This window comes from Arvicanthis niloticus, chromosome 4, assembly GCF_011762505.2.
Source record: "Arvicanthis niloticus isolate mArvNil1 chromosome 4, mArvNil1.pat.X, whole genome shotgun sequence".
Lineage (NCBI taxonomy): Eukaryota > Metazoa > Chordata > Mammalia > Rodentia > Muridae > Arvicanthis > Arvicanthis niloticus.
In genome coordinates, this window is record NC_047661.1 from 127,307,512 (window position 1) to 127,323,848 (window position 16,337).

Sequence of the window (16,337 nt, forward strand, 5' to 3'; positions counted from 1 at the left end):
GCCAGGGATGATCATTGTTAGAATAAAATTTTAGGCATACTAAAGGAAAGAGGGCCCTTATTTAACTAACACAGGGAATCGGTAGGATTGAGAGAGGGAGATATCCTTACAAGAAGATCCTGACAACTGTATTCCAAAGCTTTCAGTTGTGCCTTACCCTTGTATCCCGGCCTGGTTTTAATGAGCATGCACCATAGGCAACATCTGCTAACTGTCAAAGTGAAGATGCCCTTGTCTATCCATAACCTCCAGGAAGTACTGTTCTCATTCCACACATCCTTCCTCCCTCTTCCTCAGTCCTTCCCTCACACTCATTGTCTACTTATAATTTACAATGTATCTGTTTCTATCTTCTTTTACTCTCATGTGTAGGTATAAATTCCAGAGAATGGTCTTCAAGGACATCACAACTTCCCTACAGTTCAGAATCATTACATTTTAATAACTTAAGTCCCTTGTCTCTGTTTCTACTGTTACTTTCAATCTTCAAATAATTCAATGTTAATGAGAAACTTCTGTAGCAAAATCATCAAGATGTGAGATACATCATGGTCATTTTATACATTTGTCCAGTTAATAGGTAGTCAATTGATGGCTTCTTAATATAGGTGGTTAAGGTCACTGACTATAGAAACTTAATTTTTAAATTCATATAGCAAATGAATAGTGGGCCTGTGAGATACAAGTCATTATTTCTGACTGTGAGAATCCATAAAGAAAAAAATAAAAGTAGTTTGTTTTTATGGATTGTGGATTCTAGACCAAGAGCAATTGCTGATTCACTGTTTGTTGGACACTCACATATTGAACATGAATCCAAGAACCTAACATTAAGTGTGTGATTTATTCAGGCAAAAATATGTAAGATAAACATTAACATTACTCATGTACATGTATTAAGAAAGCAAAACAAAGAGAGCTCAAAATTTGTCTAGTTAATATCAGGACTGGAATTGGAGTTGCAGTGTTGCTCAAGGAGCCGTGTGCTCTATGTGGAAGTTGAGTCATCAGTAAAGAGTGTACTTTCATGTATGTATTCTCACATCTTGAAAACCCTGAACATTTACTAGATTATGCACATTGCCTTATATTATATAGAGTATGTGTATTATAAGACATGTTTGAAAAGATTAAAGAATTAAACATGAAAGAAAATTATTTCACACATTTGATATACATTACATCAAGATATTTGAATTTCATTATCTGAAGTTAAAACTTTATTTTACTATATGTACAATAATTAAGTTATATAGATAAGTACAGTCTGTTTTATACTATTATTTCATTCTGGGAATTGAACCGAGATTTGTGCATATCTAGACAAGCCTTTGAAATGCACCCCAATTTATGCTCTATTTAGAAGGTTCCTGACCTCCAATCTCAAAAAGATGAATTTAATTTCCATGTTCAGGTGTTTGTAGGCAGACTTCATTACAGAGGACTGTTCCAAATACCCATGTGCCTTCACCCCTTTGTGCTATCCTTTTGCATTTGAAATGACATTTACTGAATTGATTGCAATAACTTAAACTTATAGAAAGATTTGCCTCTAGATTTTCTTCCATATATTACATTAACTTACTATCTCATGAAGAATAGCATTTTTTTTCTCCCAGACTTTTTAAATAACTAATTAATAGGACACATGTAAAGAGACCCCTAGACGTTTATTTGACATAAGAGAAAGCATGGATTGAACTTAATATCGTGCAGTCTTAAATGCAACTGGGCAATGCCTCTAAATATATTCCAGATACTGTCTTCATACTGATTAAATTCATTGTATCAAATATGATCAGATCTTTATGGAGATCATACTTGTTGGCTTGTGTGGACTTCTGCAACCTGCCTGACAACATAGCTTACTTAGAAGTTATGAAAAATGTTCATTTTATATTTTCTCCTATGTATATTTGTTCCTGATGTTAAGGATAATCACAATACCCTTGGAGACACTGAAGCTCGTCTGCTTATGCTACTGAGATCACTTGTTAAAGCCAGATAATGTGACCTGGGCAACCATGTAGACACTTTATAACATGTTGCTGCAGATAGAAATGTAGCAGAGGGTTACCCTGGTACTTTGAGGAACAGACCTCTGCAGAATAACTTCCAGGTGACATGTGAGACTTCACATGACCTGAAAAAGGTAAAGGTACCAGAGACATTCATGGATGCAAAAGCTTAATTATTCCCAGAAAATATTAGCTGCAGTGTTATCATTCTATGTTTAGATTTTTTTCACATGACATTTTTTATAAAAGTAACTTTTATTCGCCTGATGAACTCTCATCTTGAAAGCTTACTGTGAGTAAAGTCACCCTTCCTAATTCTTTTGGAAATCTCACTGGCTGTGGCTCATTCAATTCAGCTGTTCTGACTCAAACTCTTCTCCAAGCTGACTGATTCAATCTGGCTTCTTTCAGCTTCTCACTGAATTGCACCTCTTGGCCTCAAACCAACTCTGGCAATCTGTTCTAATCTTCTGTCACCTTATTCTCTGGCTTCATCTGCCTCTGCTGACCTGCGCTGAACCACATGAATTCAGGAACAAACTCAACTTCACTGCACTACACTATCTGTCTGTTCTCATGAGAGTTGTGTGTATTCTCTCTCTGATTCATTCTGTCAACTCTTTCTCTAATTTGTCACTTTGTCCCTCAATTAGATGTAATTTCAAAAATAGCTACTTCCTTCTACGAACTAATTTTACCTTAAATGTGTGTACTAATGGCATATCTATATTCCAGCCAGATCACACAGACATAGATCTTTGGGTATGGTCTCTTGCCAGAGTAGCCTTGTTGCTAAGTTAAAATTCTTCTACACGCTTTGAAAACTACCAATGGAACAAGCAAAAAATACTCAGATTATGATGGGGTGGAGCCTTCTTGTTGACTTGTACCATATTCTTTGACCTCTGGAAAACTGAGAAAACTCTTGCCTTCAACAAGTTGAATCCTAGTCTTCATGAGCAAGGTTCCATCATTGATTTTGACCACTTTGATTGAGCATAAATTACTACTGAGCCGACTCTTCCCAGTCCTATAATAAATGCCTGCATTATTAATGTCTTTAAGCCTTAATATCACTTTAGCTTCTCTTTGCTGGTTTTCATCTGCAGTTTGATAGTTTTATTTAAAAAAAAATTGATAGCATAAACTCTGTAATCCATTAGGAATGAATTTTGCCTCTGATTCTTCGTAGCCATTGTCTCAGGTAAATCGTTTAATCTTTTTGTAATTCTGATGCCCTAAGTTTAGTCACAGCATATGTTATAATTCTATAATTATATTAGAAGAATAACTAATTAGTCATGGGCAGTATTTATCACATAATATTCACTCAATGCATATTGGTGCTTAAATGGAAATTTTGTCATAGTTCTTAAAGCTCAGAGTTACAGCCATTTATAAGTACTAGTAAAAATGACACATTATCCTACATCAACTATTCATCCAACTGCATTTCCAAGAAGGCAGTGCCTGGTGGGAAAAAATTGATGTCTGCTAACATAGAAATCTCAGAAGATTAGTGTAACTATTCCAGGGTAGCCTGTTAGTGATCTCCTCTTGTAATGTTCAGAACTTTCTTGAATGTACCTATTATGTTTTCAAAGTGATTCAGATGTTTCAATATGTTTGAAACTCAACAGTTGATTTCATCACATAATTGTACACTGTGCTTCCTTTTCTCTGTAGTCTACTCTCTCCAGGGCCAGTACTGGATTCTCAGCATGGGAATATCTTTAACTCAGTAGATATTCCTGAGGCAGCTATTCTGAGCCAAGTGTTAAACCAGATGGAACACATGGTGTTGCTTAAGCCTATGTGAGAGAAAGGTTATTCAGTTGACTTCACAATGCTAAGAAAGAGGCAGTGCATACTGTGATGTCATAAACTCTGTGAACTTTCACTAAACTTTTATTTCCTTTTATCCCTAAGATTGGCAGATTTTATTTCTTTCCATTACTTTATTTAGAGACAAGATTTCATGTATCCCAGGCCTTACTGTGTTGCTGAGGATGACATCAATGTCTGATCCTCCTGCCTCCCTTTCTCACCTGTTGATATTACAAGTGTATACATCGCCCAGTTTTTGTGGTACTGGCTATGGAACACAGGATTTTGTGTGTGTTAGGCAAGTAACTATACCAACTAAATCACAAGTCCAGCTCCTAATTATGAATCTTTAACAAAGGAGTTTATCAGTCCAATCCCTTGCCTCCTGGCATAACATTCCTATGTACCATGAGACATTTCCATGCTGTCAAAAGCTATGTGCATTGTTCCTACACCCAATCCTTTGTATCATTTTACTACTTCCTAATTTTAAAGCATAAGGCAGCCTTTGAACATATACATGTTGAGCTTCTATAACAGAACACAAAAACTTACCCCCTCATACTTTGACTCTTTTTACACTGTTAGGAATTGGCCTCTGCAGAGAAAGTGATAGGCTCGGGGTTTCTTCTAAGGTATTGTGTCCTCAATGATGCAGGAATTAGTGTGTAAATTTGAAAACTTGTAAAATCCAGGTTAACATACAGAATAAACCATGTCAAACTAACTTAATATTAATTAACGACGAGCTGTTTATGTCCCAATATTGTACAGATCACACTTACACAAAATATGCATTACATTTCTGGGAGTTAAATTAGCTGGTATCATTTATACTTAACCCATCTGGCTATTAAAGTACAGTACAAAGAAAACTGGGAGAAACTGGAAAGAACAAGTTGCATGAGTGACAGTGTAAAGGAAGTCATCTTAGCATAATTAATCTTAGCCATTTTAAGAAAACAGGAGAGCAGAATCCACAAATAGTAAACAAGGAGAACCTTATATAATTAGATATTCATTAAATAGATGGAGCTAAACATGAGTTAATAATAAATGATTGTATATTGTATCACTGTCAATTTGTACTTAAATATAATCAATCATCATCAATGATAAGGATCTTTCATTATATATGTTAACTGTACATATATGATGTATATATACACACATACATATGATACACATGCACACGTGCTAGTGAAGACAAATGCTCCTATTCAAAACAGAGTTGAATTTTTGAGTGGAGCAAGAATACCCCATTTGTACAACATTTCCACATTTCTTTCTCTCCTTTCTCACTGGTGCTATAAAAATGACCAAGTTTGTCACCTTGCAAAATGCAAACATGTCTCACAGGCACACAGAAGTCTGTATAGCATTGATCAGCTGCCTCTATTCTCAGGATCTCTCTGTCACGAAGTCAAGAGATCAGCCCTACCCAGAGGTTCCAGAGAAGAGCTTGTTTCCATGGTATTCATGTTTTTTTACTACTCATTTTATTTGTTCACATTTCAAATGTTTCCTCCCTTCCCAGTCTCCCCTCCATATGGGTAATCCCCATAAATCTACCCACTCCCACCTCACCCCTCTAACATCCTCCTTCTCTGGGGCATCAAACCTCCACAGGACCAAGCACCTCCCCCACACACACACACACTGATGCCAGATGAGGCTGTCCTCTGCTACATATATAGCGGGAGCCATGGACCATCCCGTGCATACTCTTTGGTTAGTGGATTAGTCCCTGGAAGCTCTGAGAGATCCTGCTAATTGACACTGTTGTTCTCCCTATGGGGTTGACCAAACTCAGTTCCATGTGATTTCAGGACTTAAGCCCCAGATCCTTTGTGGCTGTTTGAAGGAGTACTTCAAACAGTTTCTGCTTGTAGAGGCTTCACAGAAACCCTCACGAAAGTCAGTTTGTCTTCAAAGCCAGCATCTCTGCCTCCATTTCTTTCCTTAGGTTTCATCTTTCCTGCTTTCTCTCCTGCTAGACCTTGTCTGTCTTCAAAGCTCATGTGATTAGACTGGGTCTCATGTCATTATTCACAGTCATTTCTTCATGTAAGAATATATAACGTTGATTCTACCTCAAACGTTATTTTATGTGTGCTTATGTGCCATAGTCATAGATCCCACAACTAAAGTATGGAAATTTGGGGGGGGAAACATTTTGCTTACCACATACCCCAGTTTTTCTAATAGGGTGTATAATTTACAATTTAACTGAGGCTTTTGCAGGGACTATTCTAACTGGGAAAAACAGTAAACATAAAATCAAACAAAAGACAAAGCTATAACCCTTTGATTTTAATTTGGTTCATAGATAATGGAACATATTCTTTTTCTGAAATTGAACCCCTCTATTATTTAGAAGGTGGTCTAAGGTTTGAAAAGAACTGAAAGCTTTGTATGGACACTCCCTGGGAGAACAGAATCCTGCTGTTTGTTCAGAGCAGAAGCATGTTTGTCTGGCGCCAGTTAATTTAAATATAGTAAAACTATTCGAAAAGACATGTAAGCTGCAATCATGACACAGTCTTAAATGTACATGATTTTGTTTGATATAATGAAAAATTAAAGTGTGAGTCTGAAAGTGCCTTGAAGGAAATTTCCACATTCCTTTCGGTCAGAACTGACATCAGCATATAGATGGCTTCATCAATTATTGAGAAAAGACTAAGAAAGGAAAAATGACTGATTGAGACACTGCGTTTTGAACTTCAGGTGTGAAGCCCTTTGGTTGAAGCTATCTGAAGGTCTAAATGCTTCATAGTTATCCCTGGCTGTCTTGTCTGCTCACTCATTAAAATTTCCTTTTAGGAAAAAAATCTTAAAGAGTAAAAAGGCTGCTTAAAGAGTTTTTGAAATAGATTATTAAACAGAGTGCATGTCCCAAGCATTGAAACACTGACATTAAAAATAGATCAGCGTGTAGATAAACACCACTTATGTAGAGCAACGGAAGTTAAATCTCAACCAATAGTCTCTTCAATGTCAATTGTCCATGGCACTGAGTTTTCTCACAACTGTTTTTATCCTCTTCTGAATTCCAGCACACAGCAACAGACCTTAGTGTCATCTAGGATTTATGGTGCGGTCATTTCTAAAGCAGTATGCTAGACTCTGGAATGACAGCCTAGAACTAATCTAAAATTTAAGGCAAAGTCAACAATGAATTTCCATTTGTAAGTCCTTAGCTAGCCCTTGTGCATTTGTGAAACTAATCTTTAGGTACAAATGACAAAGGGATCACAACTGACAAAAACGAAGAAAGTCAGCTTTTCACACATGCCTTGCCAGAGCTTACATGCTCTTGACTTCAGGTCGATGCTAATGAGAAAATGAAATTATTCACTATGATTATCATGAACTTATTTAAAAATTACCCAAACTCTCAGTTCCTTAAAATCCACATAGTTTCCACCACAAAATTATAACATTAACAATGTAGTGCCAACTATCTAATTCAAAATACAACGGACTACTTATCACCTGATCTCATGGTCCTTACCTGTGGTTAAGCACAAAGGGTTTCTTTACTATCAGAAAAAATTAATTCTATATAGATTTGTTTTCAGCTAATCTTTGTTACCTTACCACAGATCTTTTACGCTGATTCACAATCTATTCTTTAAAATATTTTCCCATTCCACATAAACTGAAGCATTTAAACTTCATTTCCGTCCCTAAGTACATGAAGTCACATGCTTTGGATGCCTTTGCATAATATTGATTTCTTATGTATGATTTATGAATCTACACAGATCTGTTTAAAGACATTTATATATTTATGGGCAAAATTTTATATGAGTAATACAAAGATGTGAATGTGGGCTTTACCACTGGGTTCATGTTGCTGTGCCATCTGATCCAACATCATGTGGAAATAGTACATTTAAATAACTGAAGAATATCCAAGTTATTTTAAAACACCATTACTCTAACTAGAATTATTAATTTTCAACAATTATTTTAACTTTCTGGAATAGATATTATTTGGGGAAGTATTTTAAAAAAATAGGTGTCAAATGTTTGCAAAGCTAGAAATGTGACAATGCAGTATTTGAGAACCTGAGACATTAGGGTCATGAATTAAAGGCTGTCTTATTCTACAGAGTGTGACACTGGCTCAAAACAAAATAAAATAGTTTGCAAAAGAGAAGAGAAATTGTCCCTTTCTGTTTCACCCATATAGCTCAGGGGCTACTAGTGTGCTCCCAACACAGCACCTGTATCTCACGATGACATCTTTCTGTCCTTCTCCTTAATTCTCTACTGAACTGTAATCTCTGAGTTCTAGAAGCCACAGAAAGAATGATGTCTGACACTAAGCTATACCATCTTGCCTCTCCTAAGAGTCCCATCTGTGACTTACAGTCAGTTTGCAGGTGGATAAACACCCCAGGGTTATTTATTTACTTTCTTTTCTCTTAATAGAATCCATGACAACAAAAGATTCTGTTGGGTTTATTCACGAATATGTATGTACCTAGATCGCACTGGTGTCTAATGCTGGACAAGTCAGACTCTTAAGGAAATTCCTGAAATGATCAAAATTTAACAGCCAGATAGTTGTGCTTTCAGTGTGTAAAAATAATGGATTTGAGGTGTTCATGACACTTTTGGTTAGCTTCTAGATGTTTACTGTGCCTTTACATTTGAAGAAACGTGAGCTTATGGTGTAGGGATTTACCTCCTGTGTGGTGTCGACACCATATGCTTTTGGTTGTTCTCTCTCTCTCTCTCTCTCTCTCTCTCTCTCTCTCTCTCTCTCTCTCTCCCTCCCTCCCTCCTTACCTCCCTCCCTATTCTTTCTCTTCTTCCTCTTCCTTCTCTTCCTCTTCTTCCTCCTTCACTTCCTCCTTGTCCTCTCTTTCTCCTCCTCCTCCTTCTCTTTCTCCTTAACATAAATTTTCCCCTTTTTACAGGAAAAAAAAAAGTATATTTTCCAATACCATATTTCCCTAAAGAAAATGTCTGTTTTTCTCCTCCTTGATTCAGTGTTTGAAAAGAAAAGGCACATGCTGAGTGTGTGTGCTTCTGGGCTTTGAAAATCAAGTTTACAGGGAACAGGAGTCAAAGAAACTTTAGCCAATACTTTGAATAATCCATTAGTGTAGGGAAAATGAATGGATCTAGAACAGATTCTTAATCATTTACCTCATCTTAATAGGTCTCTTTGTGGATAACAAAAGTTTGCTCTAAAAACATCATTAAATGATTTGAAGGATATTTCAAAGTAATTGTGGTGTACATCATTTATATCAACTGATTTTGAAATGTTTATTACTTGAAAATATATATGCATGTATTTCTAACATTAACCATAGTGGTTTCTAAATTTATTCAAGACTATATTTTTAAAGGTAGAAAATGTTACACATTCTTTTTAAAATTATTAAATTGTATTTATTAAACATTATTAAATTGACATTTTAACTCATTATTTGAACATCCAAATAGGGTGAAACTGTCAACTAACTCAATTTAAACATACTTTATCTTGCTTCTGAAATTGCTAAGGTCTTTGAATGGAAGCATTACTGTAATTGGAATTAATTAATCATATAATTAGAAGCAAAAAACAGTTGGAAACAGAAAAAAATGACTAGAACCCTAGTCTTTTAAAATTTCATCTCAAAGAACTTTCAGTGTGTAAGAGGCAATATGAAATTCTCTGACCTCCTTCTTTATATTTGTTTTAATAGGAATTATTCAACATAATTCTGAGAACGTCCACAAAACTTCTTAGTATGTAAGAGATATAGCTCAATGGTAGAACAGTCTTCTAGTGTGTGCAAGGTCCTGAGTTCCATCTGCAGCATCAGAAATGATAGATAGTAAAATTCTGCCCAGAGCTTACCAACCTAAGACAGAAGTGCATTGCTTATGATAATGCATATTCCACGATGGCCTAAGAAGGCTTTCTTGTCAGAACGACCTAAGACATGCTCAGTCTGGTTTATGGAATAAAAAGGGGGAGATGTGGAGAGCTTTTGGGGCTGCCTGCCAGAAATCTGTCATTGGCCAAAGACACCAAAATGGGCTGCTTGGAAGGAATCTGACATAAGCCAAGGACAAGGAAATGGACTGCAGGCAGGAATCTTGTGGGAAAAAACTTGTGAGGTGTCCTGCGGCTGTCAGGTCCAGCAGTCACAAGAGCTGCTGCAGCTGGCAAGAGCACAGAGCAGCAGGACATTCATGCCACTGCGCCTGGCCAGCAGCTGCCTCGAAGGTCCAAGATTCCAAAGGTTGAGAACCAAACGGCAAGACCAGGAGACACCTGGAGTCCAAGGGATCCAGAGCTTTTATTGTTGATGGCGTGGTGGGTGGGTCTGGATGGTGTGCGCCCCACTGTAAAAGCCAGGGGAACTGGCTGTGATAGTGAAGGGGAAAACGGGAGGGAATAACTTAGCTATGCCCGCCCTGCCTTTAGATAACTCATTAATATTTAAATCTCTCGAGGTGGAGACCTGTTCATCATGCCCTCCACATGTGCCCTGGGTGCAGGTTGAATGGAGATTAGACCTTGTGTCAGGGACCTGGGTTCTGGGGGCGTGGCTGAACACCCACAACCCAAGAACCAGGATACCCTTCCACAGCTGACAGAATCTGACATTAGGCTGGAACAAAGAAATAATTTCAGGCAGAAATCTAAATCCTAGGCTAGAACAAAGAAGAAATTCCAGGCAGAAATTTAAATCTTAGGCTAGAACCAACAAGTAGGCTTCAGGCATGAAAATGACTTTGGGCTAGAACAGGGAAGTAGGCTCAGAAATTTTGATCATCCTGATAAGCCCTCAGAAATACTGATCACCGGACTCTGTTTATTGTGCATGTTCTTTGATTATCTGGGTTTATTGTCTTTCTTGTTCCTGGACTATTTACATCTATTGTATTGCTAGTTCCTCAACCTAGAACTGACTTTAATACTTGCATGTAATTTAAACAATATAAAGGCAAAAAAGGAAGAGGAGGGATGGGGTAGGGGATTAATGGGTGGGGAGAATGGGGAAGGGAGATGGCATCTGAAATGTAGATAAATAAAATATTGAATAATAAAAAAGGGAAAAGCAATGTTATCATCTCATTAATCATTTCAACAGAAAATGTTTCCAATAAAATTTCAATTATATTTGAAATATAATTCAAATATGCTATGCTAAAAAAAGTGATAGATAAAAAAATCACCTCCTTTGAATGAGGGAAAGCCTACTCTAACTCCAAGCTCAAAAATTATTAATATAAGAACTACCTAAAATTATGATATTTTAGGTAGTACTATCATTTAAAAATATATCTTGAAAATTTTGTTTAGATTAATAGATATACAATAAAATATTAATGCATCCATCACACACATAATAGTTGATATTTTGTTATTCATATATTTATATTAGCATGAATTGCATTTATCATTTGAATATTGCATGTCTGACTTGCAAGATTTTTAAAAGGCAGGAAAGTGGGACTGGGGAGGTTGGTCAGTGGTTAGGAACACTGGTTGCTCTTTCAGAAGATTATGGTTCATTTTTGAGCATTCACATAGTAAGTAACAACCCACTGTCAACTCCAGTTCTGAGATCTGACGTCCTCTTCTGGCCTCCACAGGTACTGCATGCATGTGATACATTTCCACACTTGCATGCAAACATAAAATAAACACATTTTTTAACCACCGGGAAAAAAGAAGCAAATGCACTTTCACAGTCTTGTGACAGTAAGAGACAACAGACTGAGTATTGTACTTAGCAACTATAAAATACAAATAAAAAAATAAGTCTAACAAGAAAATAAATTTTTGAGCAACATTTTTTATTGATTGATATTTCAAAAGCTTCTGTAAATAAAATGAGGAATATGAACCTCAGGATAATAGCAGGACAAGATGACTAGATGAACCACCTTAAACAAATGAAGGACATTAAAGACTTTTCAAGTAGTGACGAGTGTGGTTTCACTAATTGCTAATTTACTATAAACTCCTCTCAGATAAATTTCCACGGTGTTGTGAGAATTATCTCCCACACTCTTTTCGAAGAAATAATGAACAAAACTGAGCTTTCTCACATGCTTGCAAGTTTCATAAGTCAAATTCACCTTAATATGTGTTAAGTGTCAATGGATTGTTATAACATCTGCGGAACTTCCTGCTCATCTCAAAGTCACAGCTAAACCACTTACAATGTGTTCTAACAACCAACGTCCCTGACACTGTCAAAACCAACCATGCAATTTACTTGTCTAAGTCTGCATATATGTGTACACATACACAAATATGTGTGTCACATGAGTCCTTGGGATTTCGGTTATTTCTTGACTACTTGTTTATTGATTTTAGGTAAATCAGAACACACTATGAAAAAGACCTCACTTTTTAACATTGGAATATCTCCCCAGGTTAATCTCTTGGCTTTTGGAGTTATCATATACAAAGTTTTCCGCCACACTGCTGGACTGAAACCAGAAGTCAGTTGCTATGAGAACATAAGGTATGTGTTGTTGAAGCTGACTTAAATGTTTTAGCAAAATGTTTTCCTCCTTTCTTCCTTCCTTTCTTTCTCCTTCCTTCCATTCTTCTTCCTTTCTTCTTTCTTCTTTCTTCTTTCTCCTTCCTTCCTTTCTTTCTCCCTTCTTTTCTTCCTCCCTTCTTTTTTTTCCTTTCTTATTTCCTTCCTTCTTCCTTCTTTCATTTTCCCTTCCTTCCTTTTTTTTGCTTTCTTTCTTTTCATTGTCTTGCAGCTCTGGGGTTATGCAGGGACACAGGGCATCCTTGTGCTAGGCAACTGCTCATCAACTCAGCAATATTCCCCGTTCATTAATCACTTAAACAACTGATAATTTCGGAACTGCGGTGGTTTGTTTGTTTAAGAATTAGCTTTTCACAATATTTAAAATGTGTATTACAAAAAAACCACTTAGTACATTTAATAAATTTATAAACATTACAGATTAAATAGTAAGTGAATCCATCTTTTAAAATATACTCCCATTTGAAAGAAAAAAGATAATTTTGTAAGCCAAAAATAGATCTTTATGGAGTGTCTTTTGTCAGACACTTCTCAAAGCTTAGCAAATCTTCTAATTGAGAGTTTACATGTTGCTATAATCTTTCCTTTAACTCTCTCTCTAAGACAGATCTAATAGAACCTTGAAAATGCTATGTTAAGGAGCAGATGAGGTAAGGGTGTGTGAAGCCACTGCTGCTTGCACTGCTTGGGATCACTCCTGCATCCTGCAGGTCTGACACTTCTGAGGAAGATTTGGAGTTGCAATTTAGCAAGCGTTTTAGTGATTATCTTTTTTCAGTCTGAGTTTCTTGTCATGTCCTGACTTCAATAACGTTCAAAATGGCACATTTTCTCAGGTGCATTGCTAACACACTTACAGTAAGGACTCCACTGAAAATAAAATGTCGGTTGCTTCATTTTCAAGACCATGTTCCCTGTGAAAAAGATTTAATATTGTTTTACCCAAAGTCATTGATAGTTGTTTGAAAATATGGGTGCCTTAACATATGTATGCATAGTTCCTTTAAATATTATGATGTTAGTATTCTGACATGAATTTATTTCTTGAGATTACTACCTTGCAAAAGCAACAGCAATAACAGAAGTCTAGTTTTCTATTTTACATTTCATCATTATTGAACATAACAGTATATCAGAAGCAACTATAGATGTGATAAACACCAGTTGATGCAAGTAAAAACAGGATGCTCTTCAAGGTCAACTGTCACAGTACATGTGGAACCAAAGCTAGCACACTACAGTTACCATTTAAAAATACTTGAAGATTAAATATTTCCATCAAAGAATACACATTTAAATAATTTTTGAATTGTTGAAATTTTTGAAGCACAATCTAGGTTGAATAGGAACATAATTACCCTAAAGGCTATAGCATCAAACCACAAACAAGCTATGATTGTCTAAGTCATTGACTTTTTCTGATCATAAAATCCTTAACTGAGGGATGTGTGGAATATGTGTGGTAACTGGGGATTTCATGGACTTTTATGAGTTTTAACGGAAACTCTTCAAATGCACTCCAGGTCTTGCGCCAGAGGAGCCCTGGCCCTCCTCTTCCTTCTGGGTACCACCTGGATCTTTGGGGTTCTTCACGTAGTGCATGCATCTGTTGTGACAGCCTACCTCTTCACAGTCAGCAATGCTTTCCAAGGGATGTTCATTTTCTTATTCCTGTGTGTTTTATCTAGAAAGGTAAGTATTTTAAATTATTAGTCAAAACTAATTTATATTCATGTAGATGTTACCACACAGGGAGAACTGTTGCTTGGAGTTGTGTGACTTTCACCTTTTATTTTGCCTGAATGAAGCCCATTTCAAATATACAGTAATGGTTAAAGGAATATTTATTTTAAAATACCAGCATATAGATGCTCATATCTGAATATGCCTTGCAAAGAATCCTTATTATTAGGCCAGTATAATATAATATACTATAATGGAAGCTATGTAGCTTATGTGCCCTTGAGTCTATCCCTGCATTCAAATAGCAACAGACTTCAGTAAATCAGATATGGTCATTTATTGTGACTTAAAAAATAATGGTATGCAACTGCCTTAATAATACAACTTTCTTTTTTTCTCTTTCATCAAGATTCAAGAAGAATATTATAGATTGTTCAAAAATGTCCCCTGCTGTTTTGGATGTTTAAGATAAACAACGAGAAGTCGTGCTAATTATAGCTGCAATGAAATGGAAACTCCAAGATTCGGATAACCTGTGCGACAAAAATGAGCCTGGCTTTATTGTCAGTAATTAATTTCAAATTCATTTTTCTGTTCACAGTATAAGACATGTAGTTAATGTGAGATAAAATTATGGACCAGAGAGTCGCAGTGTGTTTTCCTATATGACATAGTTAGATATGTCAAAAATAGTACTGCAGATATTTGGAAAGTAATTGGTTTCTCTGGAGTGATATCACTGTGCCCAAGGAAAGATTTCTTTCTAACACAAGAAATATATGAATGTCCTCAAGGAAACCACTGGCTTGATATCTTTGTGACTCATGTTGCCTTTCAAACGAGTCCCCTACCACCTTAGTAATGAGTTCCTTTGCAGAAAGGAGAGCATAACAGACTCGGAGGGACAGAATAAGAAGCAGTGAAGAAGCCTTCTCTGACAAGGAATTGTCATTCCAATAAACTTGGCTTTCTCTAAACTTGATGAGAAAATTTCAAGATAAAATAGCGAAAAAGGAAACACATCCTAGCAGTTTGGGAATTGGTCTGAACTTAAAAGTCCCAGATCTAAATTTGTCAGGTCTGTGTTCTTCCTTACTATTGTAAAACCAAAGAAAAGCCATACAACTGACAGATACAGGGACGTATGCTCTTATGCTAACATTAGGTCTGAGTGTAAAATGTTCTCATTCCTCACAGATTAAGACTTCAAATACATAGTTAGTAAAACATAGATTTGTCAAACTATTATGCTGTTTATGTCTTTAGTAAAAAATAAAGTGTGAAGAATTTTGTCTATAATATTTTACTGTTATGGAAATTACCTTTTCATGTTAGAGCAGCATACTTGAATATTGTTTTTAATCTTACAAACAGTGTAATTCATGTTGCAACAGGCCCTTTTAATTGACTGTATTTAAAAGGGCATTATAAATTTAAACTATTGATGAATTATAATTCTTTTCTTATCAGAAAATACACAATTAAAGCATTATTTATAACAAATAAGTCACTGAGTCCTATAGGGGTTCACAGTGGATCTATTTTTAGCCTGTTTCCCACTATCTATCAAAGTCTATTTGCTTAAGTATACAGCTCTACCTATTATTCAAATGAAGAGGCAGTTTTTTTTCAGAAGTGAGTCATTGTTCTGAACCTTCCTGAAAATGTGATTTGATCCACTGGACATTGTGATTTTAATTCTCCTCCTGTTGAATGAAGCCTGACAAGGCCTCTCCTGAAAAGTGAAATGTCAGCTGGATGAAGCAGCCCTGCTACTTCCTGACTGAGTTGTTCTCTCAGAAAGACCACTCACCTGCCAAGAAGAGCTTTGCATTTCTAGAGCTTCTGAGACAGTACATTTTCACTAAATCTCTGGATTTCTTTCATGCTAAGTTTGTGACACAGCATTGTCATTCTGAGATTGGACTGTAGAAATGAGATCAAAACCTAATCTGTTCAATCAGTGGATATGAAACTATCACATGTAGTAGACAGAATTACCCTCCCCAAATATCCTTACACTCCTCTTCAGACCCTGTAGCTGTGGTGGATGGAGCAGGAGGGTCCTATGGAGAGGAAGGGTGGCTGACCTCAACTCAGTTGGAGAACGCTCTCACTGAGCTGGGGAAAGTGAGCATGCTGATGATGTTATTTTAGTATGGGTCTCCTGGTTTGGACATCTCAATTCTAGAGTTGTAAGACAATAAAATTCTATTATCAAAGCCACTAAATATGTGATGTTTTATTATTTTACTTTACTTCATTTTTTTAA

The 16,337-nt window shown here is 36.2% G+C and overlaps 1 protein-coding gene across 1 annotated transcript in view; it reads left to right on the top strand.

The window, feature by feature from the left end:
- The window catches only part of Adgrl4 (adhesion G protein-coupled receptor L4), a 99,975-nt gene extending 85,123 nt beyond the window's left edge, over positions 1-14,852 (top strand). The window contains exons 14-16 of the mRNA XM_034499407.2: positions 12,252-12,343; positions 13,906-14,074; positions 14,475-14,852. Coding sequence (XP_034355298.1) covers positions 12,252-12,343; positions 13,906-14,074; positions 14,475-14,537 — 324 coding nt within the window. The 3' untranslated portion in view covers positions 14,538-14,852. The remainder of the gene's footprint in view (positions 1-12,251; positions 12,344-13,905; positions 14,075-14,474) is intronic.
- Positions 14,853-16,337: the final 1,485 nt, after the last annotated feature.